The following is a 15,035-nucleotide window of genomic DNA, read 5'->3' as shown; positions in this document are numbered from 1 at the left end:
TTCAACCTCATTTTCCTGCTTTCTCCTTGTAATCTTTGATGCCCTTGGCAATCAAGAACTTATCTATCTCTGTTTTAAATATACCCAATGACCTGGCCTCCACAACCTTCTGTGGCAATGAATTCCACAGATTCACCACTCTCTGGCTAAAGAAGTTTCTCCTTATCTCCGTTCTAAAAGGTATTCCCTTCTTCAATCCAAGGCTATGCCCCTTGGGTCCTCATCTCTCCTGCCAATGGACACATCTTCCCAACGTCCATTCTGTCCAGACGGTTCAGTATTCTGGAATTTCAATCAAATACCCCCTCATCTTTCTAAGCTCCATCGAGTATAGTCCAAGAGTCCTCAAACATTCCTCATATGTTAAGCCTTTTAATCCTGGGATCATCTTCATGAACCTCCTCTGGACCTACCCCAGAGCCAATACATCCTTCCTAAGGTATGGGGCCCAAAATTGCTCACAATAGTCTAAACGTAGTCTGACCACACACCCACCCCACCCCCTGAAGAGTCTTATAAAGCCTTATAATTCCCTTTATTGATTAGAAATCTATCATTCTCAGCTTTGAACATACTGAATAACCTAACCTCAACAGCAATCTGTGGTAAAGAATTCCACAGATTTACTACAGCAGAAAAATATTTTCATCTATCTTAAATAGATGATCTTTTACTGTGAGATTATGCCCTATAGTCCGAGACACGCACACAGGGGAATAAGCTCTCTGTATCCAGCCTGACAAGCTCCTATGAATCTTATCAAAACAGACCAGGTTTCCTTTCATTCTTCTAAATTCCAACGTGTATGACCCCAACCTACTCAACCTCTCGAAAACAGTCTTTCTCACCGCGTGAATCTTTTGAGACCAAGTGGTCTGACTGGCGCCTTGTAATTTTAGCAAAACATCCCTATTCTTATACTCCATTCCTTTTAGAATAAAGATCAACACTTCATTTGCCTCCCTAAAACCTGAAGTTAGATGCTAGCTTCCCCCCCCACCCCCATTAATGCATAAGAACCCTCTAACCCCTTGGTTTTGCAGCTTTCTGCAGTCTTCCCCCATTTAAACAATAATCAGCCCTTCTATTCTTTCGACCATAACCTCATTTTTCCACATTATATTCCATCTGCCAAGTTTTTGCCCACTCACTTAATCTGTTAATTAGCCTCTGTAAACTCCATGTCATTCGCAAACTTGGTGATAGTACCTTTACATCCATCATCCAAATCATTAATATATATTATAAATAATTGTGGGCCCAGTTAGATTAAATTTTTAGATTACATTACAGTGTGGAAACAGGCCCTTCGGCCCAACAAGTCCACACCGACCCGCCGAAGCGCAACCCACCCATACTCCTACATTTACCCTTTACCTAACACTACGGGCAATTTAGCATGACCAATTCACCTTACCTGCACATTTTTGGACTGTGGGAGGAAACCGGAGCACCCGGAGGAAATCCACGCAGACACGGGGAGAATGTGCAAACTCCACACAGTCAGTCGCCTGAGGCGGGAAATGAACCCGGGTCTCTGGCGCTGTGAGGCAACAGTGCTAACCACTGTGCCGCCCATAAAATTTGAGTTATTCGTACTAATCTCACCCAGTGTAGGAGTTGAACCCCACACAATTAGGCATCACTCTGCTTTGCAAACTAGACACCTAGCCAACTGAGCTAATTGACCTCCTCCCTGTGGAGTTACTGATCCCTGTGGCACTCTAATGGCCTTCTGATGTTAGACTTAGTGTTTATCCCCCCTCATTTTTCTCCCTCTCTCATCTTTAAATAGTGGTTTATATTTCTCATCCTCCGATGTATAGAATTTCAAAACATGGCAATTAATGTATTTGTGATTTTGATTGCCAATTTGTTTAAGTGACCTGGGATGTTAATTATCAGACCCTGGGGACTTGTCAGCTTTCAGTCCCATTTCTTTCTCTACCACTTTTTAAAAAATTAATACTAGTCTCTTTCCATTCCTCTTTTCCAAAAGATATTTGCTTCCCGAGCCCTTCTAGGATTTTTTTGTCTTTTTCTGTGAAGTCAGATCTAAACCAGTTGTTCAACTGCTCTGCCACTTCCTTGTTCTCCATTATCAATTTTCCCATTTCAGACTGCAAGAGGCTTATATTTGTGTTCACTAATTTTTTTTTACAAATTTATAGAGGCTCTTACAGTCTACTTTTATGTACTTGCAAGTTTACTCTCACTATTTTTCTTCTCTAATCAACCTCTTAGTCCTCCTTCACTGATTTCCAAACCACTCCTAGTTCTCAGGTTTGGTACTTTCTCTAGCAATTTTATCTGACTCCTCTTTGGGTGTAAATCTATACTTAATTTGTTTTGTTCGCCATAATTGGGCCATTTTTCCTGATGTAATCCTTTGCCCAAGAAGAAAGTAGAATGGTGACAATGCATGCATTCATTCTTTAAATAGTAACCACTGCCTACTCACTATCATGTTTTTAGTGAGATTACCCAGTCTATCGCAGCCAACTCACCTTTCAATTTTTCTTTCATTTAGGATTAAAGCATAGTTTTGGATTGGACTACTTCATTTTCAATCCCAGTGATGAATACAATCATGTTATCCTATTTTTCCTGAAGTACTTCACACAAAAAGATTATTAACTCCATTTCATTACACAAAACCAAATCTAAGATAACATGCTTTCTAGTGGGTTCCTCAGCATACTGGTTAAAAATGCCTTCCTGTATAGAATTTCAGAAGATGGTGATCAATGCACTTACAATTGCCAACTTCTTTAGTGACCTGGAATGTTGACTTAAACACTGCACCACAGGAATTAATTTGCCGTAATTCCCCTCCAAGCCACTCACCACTCTGACTTAGAAATATATTGCTATTCCTTCTGGGTCATTGGGTCAAAATGCTGGAACTCCCTTCCCAACAGCACCAGGGATCTACCTACAGCACACATCTACAGGAGTTCAAGAAGCTAGCACAAGGGCAAGTAGGGATGGGCAATAAACACTGGCTTTGAAAGCAAATAAACTGTCTAGCTGATTGTTATTTAAAATGTACACAGAAGGTAGGAATAGAGGCTCTCTCCATAAAATCAAAATGCAGATTTAGAATAAATGGCAATCATCAGCCTCCAGGACAATCTACTGACACATTCTGAGCCTCGAGTGATTAATAGAAAAGAACTTGACAGTCATACAAGGAAATGCTGCACTTCCAAATAGGTTGCAACTTTTCTTGGTTGTCTTTCCAATCACAAGCGATCATCCTAGAACTGGCTGCAGTTTCTGCCCCCTCTCCTATGGCAATAGGATTTAGAGGTTGGTGAATAATGCGTAAGGTTGCACCTCTAAAGGAATAAGATACAGTTGATCAGGTTTTCTCATTGTTTTTTTTGTTCAATTATGCACAATCCCCTCCCTTCATTCAGTATTGCATGAGAATTTGCCTACAACAATGAACATATTATGTAATTATTGCATGTTAATCCTCAATATCATGCAAGTCTATCAGTAAAACATACAGTTCCAAATCATTATGGATGGGGTGAAAATAAAGACACTGTTTTAATAAGAATTGCTGTAAAACTAGACTAGACAAAATAATCACACTGTTGACTGAATTTTAATTGCACTACTCATTTCAGTTATAAAGAAACACTCTAATCTTAATTTCTACCCCGTTCTCTCTTAAATCCATCTCCACAGACACCAGTAGTACCCCGTCACCTCACTCAGGTGATCTTTCTTCATGTGTGGCAATGACTTATCAATTGACTATTTCATCATAACCAAAGCAGATTCTATTCTGATCACATGATGTTTCTAACGAGTCAGTACAAAAACAACAATGGGCATCAATAACAGGCTGGTATTTTTCTCCCCACTATACAGAGACAGCAAAGCCAATAATTCAACTGTTGCACCAACTGAAGCCACACAGCACCAGATTATAGTCCAACAGGTTTATCTGAAATCACGAGCTTTTGGACCGCTGCCTCTTTGTTAGGTGAAGAGAAGAGAGCACCCAGGCACAGGACTTTATAATTATGAGAGATGAAAAGATCATACAAACCACTCATACCACTGTATGGTTTTTCTAATCTCTCTGATTATAAAGTCTGTCCTGGATACACTCTTCACTTCACGTGATGAAGGAGCAGTCCTCCAAAAGCTTGTGATTTCAAATAAATCTGCTGGACTATAACCTGGTGTCGTGTGACTTTTGACCTTGTCCACCCCAGCCCAACACCAGCATCTCCACATCATGGTCTCAACTGAAGTGAGCATAATACTGAAGTGAACAAAATACAGAAATCAAAGATAACACTTTCCAAATTTAAGACTTAATATTCCATCAAGACCAACAAACCATCATGAAATCTCCTATTTCATAATTCAAGTGACACTAAAAGTAAAATGAAATATCTAGAAAAAAATATTGTAAATCTTACTTGCACAGATCTGTTGAGTCTTGAGTTCCTAGTGTATGCAATGTTGAACTAATTCTACTATTGTCATCTGCCACATCTGAAAAGCAAAAGCATGTAGTGTACTACAGTAAGATATTTTACATAAAAGTAGAAGAAATGGTTTCTCAGTAACTGTTCAAAATGCCTGCTTGTGTATTGTGTGTAGCCTTTCCCTTCAACCCCAGTTATTACATCAAAGTCACCCGAGTCTTAGTTCCTCTTTCTATCTTCCCTTTTGACTTTCAATTCCTTTCCCAATCTTGAACTTTCTTTTTCACTTTCAACTAAACCTTCCCACCACAATACTGATTTATGCTTCAGTATCTCTGTGCTAGTCAACAATACCATCATAACTACTTCTATGGGTTGATCAGCTATTCATTTTTTTAAAAAAAGGATTAATGTGTTCCATCATTCTGAACTGAATAAATGACTATTTAAAATTGCAATTATTATTATTTGAGTAACTAGACAAACTAAATTATTTTTCCAAAAAATACTCAGTCTCTACATTTTTCTATTGATTTATGTACTAGCCCCACAGAAACAAATAAAAAACTACAAAAAAATTTTGGTTCACATATTTTAAATGTATCAATAGTTTTGCTTCACATTCAAAGCTTTAGAACAAAAAAAAGACTTACTCTTGTGTGATTTTGTCAATTTGTCAGCCTTGACTGCTGCATCCTTTATTCTGTTATTATATTCAAGAAGAAAAGTTTTCTCGTGTTCGAAGAAATCATCAACATCCTAAAAATATTTTGCAGCTAGTTTAAAAACAACTTAATGCATAATTCAAAAACTTGGTTTGCTTAAACAGCAAGTCAATTCTTATGTACTTGCTAGAGTACTTCTATGGTCTCAGATCTAAATCAAAATAATAGCTAATCTTAGTCAGCTAATCAATGGTTGCCATATTGTCATTTCTGGTTAGATGTATCCTAACAAATTTTCCTTTATGCAACTGCAAGTGGATAATCAGCAGATTTGTTTTTTGTTAAAAATTGATAATGATGTGACATTTATAGGTTTCAATTTTCTCATTATGTAGATAGGTAAAATCAATCTGGAAATCCTTCACACCAAAGAAGCTGGAAAGTCAAATGAAAATAATTGGAAAGTGATCAAAATTTTTGACTAAGTAGTGGATTCTGAGCCAACTGAGAAAGGGATAATAGCAAAATACAGAGATTTACTAGATTCAGAGAAATGGGAAACAGGAACCAAGAAATAAGCCAGGTACAAGGTGGTGGAAGGATTGCTAAAGTTATTACAATTTTAAATGGAATATTCTGGGGAATACAGAGTTAACATAAATTAGCAAGGACAGAACATAGTGAAGAAGAAATTATTTGGAGTTTGAAAACATCGGGGTGATGTTGAGGTAGAGGTGAAAATGCTTTCCAATTGCAGTTAAAAATTTAGAAAACGTAAAAAGTCTACTAAGCAAATATCAAGTTTATGTCGCAACAACACTAATGCAGAATGTAGTTTAATTAACTAGTTACATGATTTCATTTGATGATATGGTAAACTCAGACATTTATATCTATTCAATTTCCATATGAATTTGAATTTATAATTTAGACCTTTTAGTCAAACCTTAAAATGTAGCTAAATTCTCTTTCTTGCTTTTTTTCCTAGTCTATTGTAGTATATCTTCATTATATGCAGCAGCTACCTCACAGATAAATATCTTCAAAAGGCCTGGAGTAATATTTCCACTAAAAAAAAGAGACAACAGACCTAAAGCAATCTTCTGGCAAGAAACAAGCTTGGATATATTGATAAGCGTGAATAAAGTACAACCTCGATTACCTGAACATCAATTATCCACATTTCGATTATCCGAACAAGATCTCAAGGTCCCTTAAAAATGGCATTAGGCAACTCAGCATTCAGTTATCAGTTATGGCATGCATTGCCGGATAATCGAGAAATGTTCGGATAACTGGCACTCATAAATTACCACTTGTTTACGATCAGAGCGATTATCCGAACAATTATCTGAACAAAATACTGTTATGAACTAGGCCAGACCACTCAAAACATTCTTAAGCAGGCAGCTCAGGCCGTAACTTTGCAATTTGTTTTGGTAAGTGTACAGTGAAAATTACCCAGAGTACGTTAGCTAGGTTGACTACCAGGTTTTAAAACAAGACAAAAATTTATTCACAAAATTACGGAATGAAACACAAAGAATAGAATAAAGAATACCCTCAGAACTCAGTCTATCCAACCTAGACTTAATTATGCTGTCCCGAATATGCACAACAGTCCCAATAAACAAACTCCTTAAAAACAGTAAAAATGAAACAGAGGCTTACAGGTCAAAGTTAGAAGGGCAGAAGGAGGGAGTGTCTAGCAGCCTGTTTCCACACAGCCCACTGCTGAACTGACTCAAACAAGACTTCAGCTTTCAGGACTGACCACTCCCCCTTTCATTATACAGGTTACTTCTAATATATGAAAGCTGTGGCCTAAAGTCTCACTTGCTTACGTATAAACAAAAAGGGCCTCCCAATATCCTTTTCATCTTTGTACCAACCCAGCTGATCCAGAGCTGGACTGCTTTACGACCCTTCAAGAAAAAAATCAAGGACACAGTATTCTTGAGAAAAGGAACAGCTTTGAGAAAAAAGGTCCAGCTTTGTGACAATACTCCCCGTCCATCTTGTTCGGATAATCGAGGCTCTCCTGTACACATATGTGTTCAATGTTTAAAATTAAAAATATTAATTCACAAACTGTAATTCTGTTTATGCTCAGATAGTTAAAATTCCCCCAAAAAACATGTATTTGTAAAGGATCAGTAATGCAGCTAATTTTTAAAAAAAATTAGGTTAGTAGCTATCCAACAAACATTTTTTTTGGATAATTTTGCAAACATCCATGTTGGCATCCTGCCAGGAGACTCGCAACTGAGTAAAGCAGATGTTTCCATATATTTTAAAATTGACCACATTAGAATTTTCTTAAACCACATTAACAACTCAATTAGGAAAATATATTTTGAAAATCCACCACGGCATTTACTGGAAATGATGCAAACAAAATACATGAAATTTACACTCCCTTTTCCAAGCAACCTACAGCTTGGTAAACTCAATAAGTTTAGCACCCTAATTCTATATTGGTATATGGTACTTAAAACAAAAACTAACTGATTTTGTGACTCTGAATAGATTTACATGGATTTTGCTCTCATTTTTTCTCTCAGGATGCTGGTGATAACAATTAGGACATCAAGGTGGTGGTTTAGTTACAGCCAACTTACTCCCTCTCCTATATGTATTACTTATTTAAGAAAATTTCCTGCTTTCTTGTCTGATTCTAGTTTTATTTCAGAAGTGCTTTACTCCTCATCTCTGCTGTGCTTTCTAGAAATTCCTCTCACACGCATTAAAGAAACATTAATCAAGAAACAGTTAGATAAATGGGAATTCTGATACATTTTGCTTTGGGTGGGTTTCTACGCTCATTATGTAGGTTAAGCAAATATTAGATGTAATAAATGGAAAGAGTTCCCAAACCGCAGGTTACAATCCAGTTTCAAGGCCCACCAACGCAAAATGGTGGCTGTGGAGCAGAACAGCTGAAAAGGTTCATAGCCCCATGAAATGTACAGACAGATTTTATTTACTTCCTGTGCCTTAGAGGGCATATCTTAAAGAACTGATCTCCAAGACTTGATCAATGCCACCAATTCTGTTCCTTGATTCTACTACTCTCAATTTACCTTGCCCGCCCCCACCCACCCACCCTCCACGCTCAATTTGGAGTTGCACAAACTTTCAAGCAGCTACACAGTGTCACAGTGGGAAACAAGTCTGCAAAGCACTGATATATGGTATCACATGTACAACAACAGTACATACTCACTACAACACAGCATGACAATAATACAGATTAATCTTTTTATAACAGTTTTATCAATTTTCTTGGTCTTTAAATAAAGAAAATTAACACACCTTAACACCTCCAACAAGAACTTCATCAGCTGTCTTTACCATGTTCTTAAAGAAATCTTCCAATTTCTCCTTTTTATTTTTCCCACGAATACTCAGCTTACATGCAAAAGAAAAACATTACCTTAGTTGGTACAATATGTACTGAAGCATTTTCCCAAAAAATAATACAAATTAACATCTTGGTTTTAAACAAACATTTACAATCTATTATTTTCCCAACTGAAACCATACAAAGGGCAGTTTACAAAATAAGGATTGACAGGGGGTCAAGTTTTGCTCTCCTTGTTCCCAATATCTTGCAGCCCCAGTATAATTGAAAATAAGAGTGCAATCCAGCACAACATATTAATATCAGCACAGGTATTAATTTCATGTCATTTTGATCAATTTGTCATTGATTTACCATAAATGAATTAGAAATGAAAGCAGCTCAACTATTCTCTATAGCCAAGAGAATTACAAAAAACCATAAGGGTGAAAATACATATTATTTTTTCCAAATTACATTTTTAAATAATGACAGTAAATTATAGTGAATGATCAAAACACAATGCTACAGCTATCAGAGGATTATTTAATTTGTTCATGATGAGTTCTATATCCTCTCCACTATACTGGATATCAGCAAGCAGAAATTGGACATGTTGCAAAAGAAACAATAAATTTTATAACAGGTTATCTCAAGTCCCTAAAAGCTGAGTCAAGAGGTGCTGGAAAAGCACAGCAGGTCAGGCAGCATCCAAGGAGCAGGATAATCAATGTTTCAGGCATAAGCCCTTCATCAGGGATGGAGGCTTGTGGGCCAGGGGGCTGAGAATGCAATAGGTGGATGAAGCTGGGAGAGAAGGTGATAGATCAGAGAGGAGGATAGAGCAGATAGATGGAAAAGACAATGGACAGGTCAAGAGGGCAGTTCAGAGTTGGAGGCTTGGGACTGGGATAAGGTAGGGGGAGGGGAAATGAGGAAACTGGTGAAATCCACATTAACCGTGTGTGGTTGCAGGGTTCCAAGGCGGAAGGTGAGGCATTCTTCTTTCAGGCTTCGAGTGGTTAGAGTTTGGCGACAGAGGTGGCCCAGGGCTTGCGTATCCTTAGAGGAGTGGGAGGGGAGTTAAAGTGTTCAGTCACAGGGTGGAGGATTTGGTTGGATGTCCCACAAATGTTCTATGAAATGATCCGCAAGTTGGCGTCCTATCTCTCCGATGCAGAGGAGGCCATATTGGGTGCAACGGATACAGTAGATGACAGTTATGGAAGTATAGGTAAATTTCTGTCGGAAGTGGAAGGATCCTTTGGGGTCTTGGACAGAGGTGAGGGGGAAGGTGTGGGCACAGGTTTTGCACTTCTTGCAGAGGCAGGGAAAGGTGCCAGGAGTGGGGTATGGGTTGGGGGGGCATGGATCTGACAAGGAAATCACGGAGGGAATGGCCTCTCTAAAAAGCTGACTGGGTGGAGAGGGAAACATATCCCCAAGGGGTTTTCTTCCCTAAAAGTTGAGCAAACCCACCATCAGACCCTCAGTTTCTGACCATTTCAATGTTCGGCCAGCTTTGTGCGATGTAGTTAAGAAGCTCACATCTCTTTTAACATTACCCTGAATATATAATAACCATTGTGTCTGGAGTAGAAAATGAGAAATCTTGCGACTTTAGTTTTATCAGACATAATTCTACAATTTGACAAGATTTGTAGCTCAGGTTGAGGTTCAGGTTGTAAGTTTACTGCTGAAATGGTAGGTTTGTTCTCAGATGTTTTGTCACCATCCTAGATATCATCAGTGAGCCTCCAGTGAAGCAATGATGTTCTGTTCCACTTTCTATTTGTGTGTCTTGGCCTGTTAAGGTGGGTGATATCATTTCCAGTTCTTCTTCTTAGAGGTTAGTAAGTGGGGACCAAATCGATGTGTTTATTGATGGAGTTCCAGTTTGAATGACAGGCCAGGAATTTCCCAGGCTAAATTCCTGCTTAGCCTGTCCGAGGAAGGATGTGTTGTCCCAGACAAAGTGGTGTCATTCTTCGTCTATGTGCAATGATACTAGTGATAGCTGATCATGTCTTTTGTTGGCTGGCTGGTGTTTGTGTATCCTGGTGGCTAGATTCCTGCCTGTCTGTCCGACGTAGTGTTTGTTGCAGTCCTTGAAGTGTACTTTGGAAATGACGTTTGTTTTGCTGATGGTTGGTCCTTTAGGTTCATCAGTAGCTGTTTCAGTGTGTTGGTAGGTTTATGACCTACCATGATGTCAAGGTGTCAAAGTAGTCTGATAGTGTGACTACAGTCTCTGGGCATGTTGTGATTTCTTGTTTGGGTTTGTTGCTTTATAATCGGCAGACTGTGTATATTGGGTACCCATTGTTCTTAACTACGCTGCGTGGGTATTTCTCTTCTGCTGCTTGTAGTTCCTGGTTGTATTGCAGTGTATTGTGGTTCATTTAAATAATATCCTGATGCAGCTCCATTAGTGGATGTTGAGACGATTGCTCCTGTAGTTGAGTATCTGGTCTGTGTGCGTTGCTTTCCTGTAGACGCTGGTCTACATTCTCCATTGCCTATTCATTCCACTGTGACATTTAGGAAGTGGGGGGGAGGGGTCTGTTGTTGTTCTCTTCCTCTTTGGTGAAATATACGCCAGTAAGGTTGTTGTTAATGACATTGTAGGATTCCTCTTATTTGTTCCATTTCGTGATGACAAAGGTGTCATCCACATGGTGGACCCAAAACTTGGGTTGGATCGTGGGGAGAGCTGTTTGTTTGAATCTCTGTATCACTGCTTCTGGTAAGAATCCTGATATTGGTGATCCCATGGGTGTTCCGTTGATTTGTTTATCTGTCTTGTCATTGAAGGTGAAGTGGGTAATGAGATAGACCTACTAGCTTGAGGATTCTGTCCTTGGTGATGGAGTTGATGCTATCTGGTGTTCGTCTCCTTGGTTCATCGAGTAGTGCGGTCAGTGTTTCTTTGGCAAGGCTGACGTTAATTGATATGAATAGGGCTGTTATGTTGAAGGAGACCATGACTTCATCCTCTTCTATCTTGGTGTCTTTGGTGATGTTCAGGAATTCCTAGGTGGAGTGGATGGAGTGGCATGAGTCTTCTAAATATTTCAGTTTACGGTGAAGTTCCTTTGTTGTCTGTATATCGGTGTGCTGGGAAGTAAGACTATGGGTCTGAGGGGGGCTCCAGGTTTGTGCACCTTCAGCATTCTGTAGAAGTGGGATGTGTCGGATCCATCAGGTTTCTTTCTTTGAAAGTCTATCATTAATTTAATCTAATTTGTGAAGTTTCTTCAGTGAATACTGTGATAAGGCTTTCTAGCTGTGGAGTGGACTCCATCGCCACCCATTGGTGGATGTCAGTATCTGAGAGCACCTTTGCAATGAACTGTGTTGTGTTTTAGATGACAGTCATGCGCCCTTTGTCTGCAAGTAGGATTACAATATCTCTGAGTCCTTCTAGGGCTTTCCTTTTCTGTGTATTGAGGGTGCTCCCTTCTTTCTTCCTGCTTAGCATTGATGCTACTGTCTGTCTGATGGTCTTCTGGGTTTCTTATGTACGTCCTTTGTCTTTTAGGGTTGAGTCTAATGCTGCTTGGAAGTCCTTTTGTCGGTGTCTCTGTAGTTGTAGTTCATTGCTCTTACTAAGACAGCTTTTTCCAAACTTTTTGTGGTCAGTCTGACGGGTTCTTAATCCAAGCTTCTGAATTGCCTGTGTTGTTCTTTTGCGCAAGCTTGTCCACTTTTTCTTGTGGGGATAGTTTTTCTCTTTGTCTTGGTTTGTTGTTATTTGATGCTGATGGCTCGTTCTAATGCGCTTTTCCATTCCTGTCAGTTGCATTGGTGTACAAAGTTTTCTGGTGTGAAATTACCCATTTGTATTTGTCGAGTTGGTTCTAGGCATTATTAATCATTTCTCGCAACATTCTACAATCATTCTGTTCTGCTATTCTTTTGGCTTGTGGGGTGTTGAGGGGTAGTTTGTACTTGACACATTTTGGTAATACCTGCTTTCTGAGACATTCATGTGGGAAGTACAGTTGTTGGTGGGTGGTGCTCAGTCAGATGGTGTTGGTTTCCCATCTTTGGGCTAGATTGAGCATATTGCGCCTACAGGAGTTTGCGATTTTTGAGATTTGTAGCTCAAGAGAACTACAGACCAGTGTCTACAGGAAAGCAACACACACAGACCAGATACACAACTACAGGCGCAATCATCTCAACACCCACAAACAGAGCTGCATCAGGACAGCATTTAAACGGACCACTAAACACTGCAGCACCCAGGAACTACTAGCAGCAGAAGAATAATACCTACACAGCATATTCAAGAACGAATACCTGATAAACACAGTCCGCCGATTCTTAAACAACAAACCCAAACAATAAGACACAACACAGCCAGAGACTGTAGCCACACTACCATACAAAGACATCTCAGATGACTATCAGACTACTTTGACACCTTGACATCATGGTAGCTCATAAACCTACCAACACACTGAAACAGCTACTGATGAACCTAAAGGATCAACCAACAGCAAAACAAATGCCATTTCCAAAATACTCTACAATGACTGCAACAAACACTAAATCAGACAGAGGGGCAGGAAACTAGCCACCAGGATACACGAGCACCAACTAGCCACCAAAAGACATAACCAACTCTCACAGTATCCTTACACACAGACGAAGAAGGACACCACTTCGACTAGAACAATACATCCATTCTAGGACAGGCTAAGCAGAAATTTAGCCTGGGGAATTCCTGGAGGCCTGACATTCAGACCAGAACTCCATCAGCAAACACATCGATTTGGATCCCATTTACCTCTGAGAAAAAGAACCACAAATGATATCACCTACCACAACAGTCCAAGACACAAATAGAAAGCAGGACAGAACATCAGCGTTTCATCAGAGGCTCAATGATGGTGTTACCTAGCATGGTGACAAAATGTCTGAGAACAAACCTACCAGCTCAGCGAACAAACTTACAACCATAATTCTACAAACTAATATTTTCAGTAAATTAACAGGAATAGACTACATTTGAAAATTTATAAATAGCTCAGTCTGCAACGCTAAGCTTGATTGTGATCAGAACAAGAGGTTTTGCAACTATATTTGTTCAATTTTAACAAAAGATTATTAATTCAACAGCACAATTCTTTAATAAAGAGAGGTAATTTAGCTCAAGAAGAAAGTTATCCATTCTGAACTTAGGTAAAGCTGTCAAGTCCTGTGAAATGTTTATACTTGGGGATCAGATTCAGATCGCTAGAGATTGCTGCCCATTAAAAAGAAGTCCTTATTCATATCAAGTTCTGACACCAAAACTATTTGCCCAAAATAGCCAACAAAATAAAACATAAACTTTCGATATATTTCAATATTTGGGGTGACATGGCTCAATGGTTAGCACTGCTGCCTCACAGCACCCGGGTTCAATTTCTGCCTCGGGCGACTGTCTGTGTGGAGTTTGCACATTCTCCCAGTGTCTGCATTGGTTTCCTCCAGGTGCTCCAGTTTCCTCTCAAAATCCATGATGTGCAGGTCAGGTGAGAATTGGCCATGCTAAATTGCTTATAGTGTGAGGTGCAAATAAAGGGTAGGGGAATAGGTCTGGGTGGGTTACACTTCGGAGTGTCAGTGTGGACTTGTTGCGCCAAAGGGCCTGATTCCATACTGTCTAATCTAATCCAAACTAAACAACATTCATGCAGTGTAAATTGTACTAAAGCTCAAACCTTTTAAAACACTGATAAATGCCTCATTTGTTTCCATTACTGAACAACGTGCACTGAAGGTGCATTCCAAGCAAACCAAATACTTAAAATGCAGAGAATAAAGAAAGCAATTGAGCACACAGTATATATGAGCACTGTCAAAATACAGACGAAGTAGAAGGCATTTTTCCATTAACTGCTAATTTGATAGTTTGTAAATAAAACTAATCTCATCAATGTACATATTACATTTAGAAAGACCTTATAAAAATAAACTCAACTGACATCTTGATTATATTCCAAGAAGATATGGAAGTTTAAGTCATTTCGAAGAACTGGATGTGCAGCAACACGACACAAAAAGACCTCATGCATGGCAACAGTTTTCTTAAATATAGCCAAGTATTCTCTGTAACAAGAAAATCGTTTAAAGTCACCATTAAGAACTGCAAGACAATGTGCAGGTTGCGTTATACAGCACAATAAGTAGAATGCTCACGCTTCAAGTTCTTGCTTCATCTTTGTGAACTCTTCCTTGGTCATTGATCCTTCTCCTTCGCCTAGTTTCTGCAATTTATCTCTTGAAGCATCAAAGTCAGGCTTCGGAGGTGCTGGTGGGATCTGTTGAGATGATATTTAGTTCAGTTTATATAAGTTTAGTTACTGTGTTCATTTAGTGTTATCTCGCTTTTGCATTTCAAGTATGATGTCCACATGTAGGAGCCATGAAAAACACATTGTCAGAAACAAAAGTAAATTCAAAATGGAAACCAAACTGTAAAATCAAGTTTATTGACCACTCAAAAATGTTTCCCTGAAAATAAAGGCCTCTTTACATATTTAATTCCATTAATTTAATTCTTCCTATTACATTTTGAAA

General features: G+C 38.9%; 1 protein-coding gene across 3 annotated transcripts in view; it reads right to left on the bottom strand.

Moving 5' to 3' along the window:
- The window catches only part of snx6 (sorting nexin 6), a 50,837-nt gene that overhangs the window by 20,156 nt on the left and 15,646 nt on the right, over positions 1–15,035 (bottom strand). For 2 of the 3 annotated variants that reach the window (XM_043697874.1, XM_043697873.1), the window contains exons 5-9: positions 14,655–14,776; positions 14,441–14,564; positions 8,435–8,530; positions 5,108–5,213; positions 4,446–4,521 (exon numbers count right to left, since the gene is read on the bottom strand). In XM_043697874.1, coding sequence (XP_043553809.1) covers positions 4,446–4,521; positions 5,108–5,213; positions 8,435–8,530; positions 14,441–14,564; positions 14,655–14,776 — 524 coding nt within the window. The remainder of the gene's footprint in view (positions 1–4,445; positions 4,522–5,107; positions 5,214–8,434; positions 8,531–14,440; positions 14,565–14,654; positions 14,777–15,035) is intronic. The other variant, XM_043697875.1, reaches the window with a different exon arrangement.

Source organism: Chiloscyllium plagiosum, chromosome 10 (genome assembly GCF_004010195.1).
Source record: "Chiloscyllium plagiosum isolate BGI_BamShark_2017 chromosome 10, ASM401019v2, whole genome shotgun sequence".
NCBI classification, from domain to species: domain Eukaryota; kingdom Metazoa; phylum Chordata; class Chondrichthyes; order Orectolobiformes; family Hemiscylliidae; genus Chiloscyllium; species Chiloscyllium plagiosum.
Note: the sequence above shows the minus strand (reverse complement) of the source record. Positions and strands in the feature narration are given on the sequence as shown.